The 1,993-nt window shown below is 53.2% G+C and overlaps 1 protein-coding gene across 1 annotated transcript in view; it reads right to left on the bottom strand.

Annotated features, from left to right (window-relative positions):
- The window catches only part of synj1 (synaptojanin 1), a 22,856-nt gene that overhangs the window by 11,626 nt on the left and 9,237 nt on the right, over positions 1–1,993 (bottom strand). The window contains exons 12-13 of the mRNA XM_019871517.1: positions 1,491–1,820; positions 1,327–1,411 (exon numbers count right to left, since the gene is read on the bottom strand). Coding sequence (XP_019727076.1) covers positions 1,327–1,411; positions 1,491–1,820 — 415 coding nt within the window. The remainder of the gene's footprint in view (positions 1–1,326; positions 1,412–1,490; positions 1,821–1,993) is intronic.

The following is a 1,993-nucleotide window of genomic DNA, read 5'->3' as shown; positions in this document are numbered from 1 at the left end:
GGAGCCGATGGACTTACCGTAGAGGCTGGAGGTGGTGAGCAAGGCCCGCGCTTTGTCGGCCAGGTCGCTGTTGAGCGTGGAGCCCAGGCGCAGGATGTCGATGGCCTCCTGCTTGGAGCTGTCGAAGAAGTTGTTCTGGATGGTCCTGGTCACCGAGCGAGCGCCGTCTTTCAGCTTTCCCGCCTGAAGGAGATCGCGGCTGGTTATTTGACACCGGCCACTATTTCGGTTGGTTTGAGAATCAACACATATCGTATAAATGGGACACATTTCACGGCACACCACCAAACAAAAGTGACGCAAAAAGCAACGGACAGTTTCGAAGATTATTTGTTGTTGTTTAATTTAAGAACTGCTCACTATCCACCAAAGCCGAGTGTGCTTGACCGACTGGGAACAGGCAGACACACACACACACAGAATTGTTCTGCCTGTCACCGTATGTGGCTGGTATCGACAGAGGAACCAAGTACTTGTTGGCGATCAGTGATTTTCCAACCGTGCAAGTGAAATTGAATAAATACATTTTGGCTGAGTGTGTAAATTTGACAGAAATTGGATAACTGACAGGGGTTGGGGAATCACTGCAATCAAAGCAGCACGCCTCCATTTCTGACGATCGGAATTCCTCATCAGGAGAAAAGAAAGGATTCCTCCAATCAAATAAAAACCACAGAAGAAGAAAAGTCTCTCATCCCGTCCCGCCACAAAAACTCAAATGTGTGGAATTTGGGGGAACTTACCGCACGTGCAGAGCGTCCCGCAGGGCGGCAGAAAGAGACGGCACACGACACACGCGAGAGTTAAGAGAGAGCACGCGAGAATGCACACGGCACGGCGGCGCTCTTTCAAGACATCGGCGTGAGCCCCGTGTGGGTGCACCACCTTGGCCTTGCCGTCCAGGGCACCGGTGCCCGCGTAGATCTTGCTGACCGAGTCGCCGTTGGCCGACCACATGGTCCTGAACACCTCCTGGAAGCGGGCCACCAGCTGAGGTTTCTCCGTCAGGCCCATTTCCTCCAGCTGCTTGGCCAGCATCTGAAAGACGCGGCCACGTGATGATTATCCTCCAAAATGGACCCTTTCGTTTGTTGCCCCCTCCCCTTACTGTACCTCCAGGGCAAAGAAGGCTTGGACGCTGTTAGTTCTGTCCAAACAGTCCAGGCAGTTTGTCCTGATGGTGCCACCCTGGCTCCTACAAAAATCACACGTTAGGAATGGATTTGATGTTCAAACACGACAGAAGTAGGGAAAAATTAAGGTGTGTGAAAGCCCCCCCCCCCGGGTGAGTTGACTGTACTTTTCTCCGGGTCCGCCCGCACGTACCTGGCGCTGACGATGTTTCCGGCGTTCAGCTCCACCATTTCCTCAAAGCCGATGGCAAAAATATCAACGGGGTTGGCTTTGCTGTCTGGAAAGCGGAGACAGATTAGGACAAGGGCGCCGCACCGCACCGCAAAGGCAAACGTTAAAAATGACGTCCGGGGCACCTTGGAACTCGGGGTGCCCGGCGATCTTGGGGGCGTCCAGCAGCCAGTCGTTGAGCGTCTGGTTGCGGAAGGCGATGCTGCGGAACTGCTTGCCGCCGTTGACGTTCCACGTGCCCACGCACACTCGGATCTGCTTGGGCCGCGTGTACTTGCGGTGGTTCTGGCACATGCCCAGCAGCACCCTGGGGGAGGCTGCACAAAAAGTGGGGTTGCCCAAATGAGTGTGTGCACGCAAGCATTGGGGATACACTTCCTGGACTGGCTCTTCGATTCTACTGTGCATATTCAAAGATGAAATCAAAGAAAATGACGGGGGGGAATCATCAACAACTACTCATGGGGGCTGTGTCCACTGACAACACATGACAATGCTTTTCACACAAATGGGATGGAGGCAAACAAAAAAAAAAAAGGGAAAAAAATGAGACATTATGTAAAAGCCCTGTGAACCTTTTGAAATGTTTTGTGTGTGTGTGTGTGTGTGTGTGGGGGGGGGGGGGGGG

The sequence above is a fragment of the Hippocampus comes genome, unplaced genomic scaffold (genome assembly GCF_001891065.2).
Source record: "Hippocampus comes isolate QL1 unplaced genomic scaffold, H_comes_QL1_v1.1 scaffold33, whole genome shotgun sequence".
NCBI classification, from domain to species: domain Eukaryota; kingdom Metazoa; phylum Chordata; class Actinopteri; order Syngnathiformes; family Syngnathidae; genus Hippocampus; species Hippocampus comes.
Note: the sequence above shows the minus strand (reverse complement) of the source record. Positions and strands in the feature narration are given on the sequence as shown.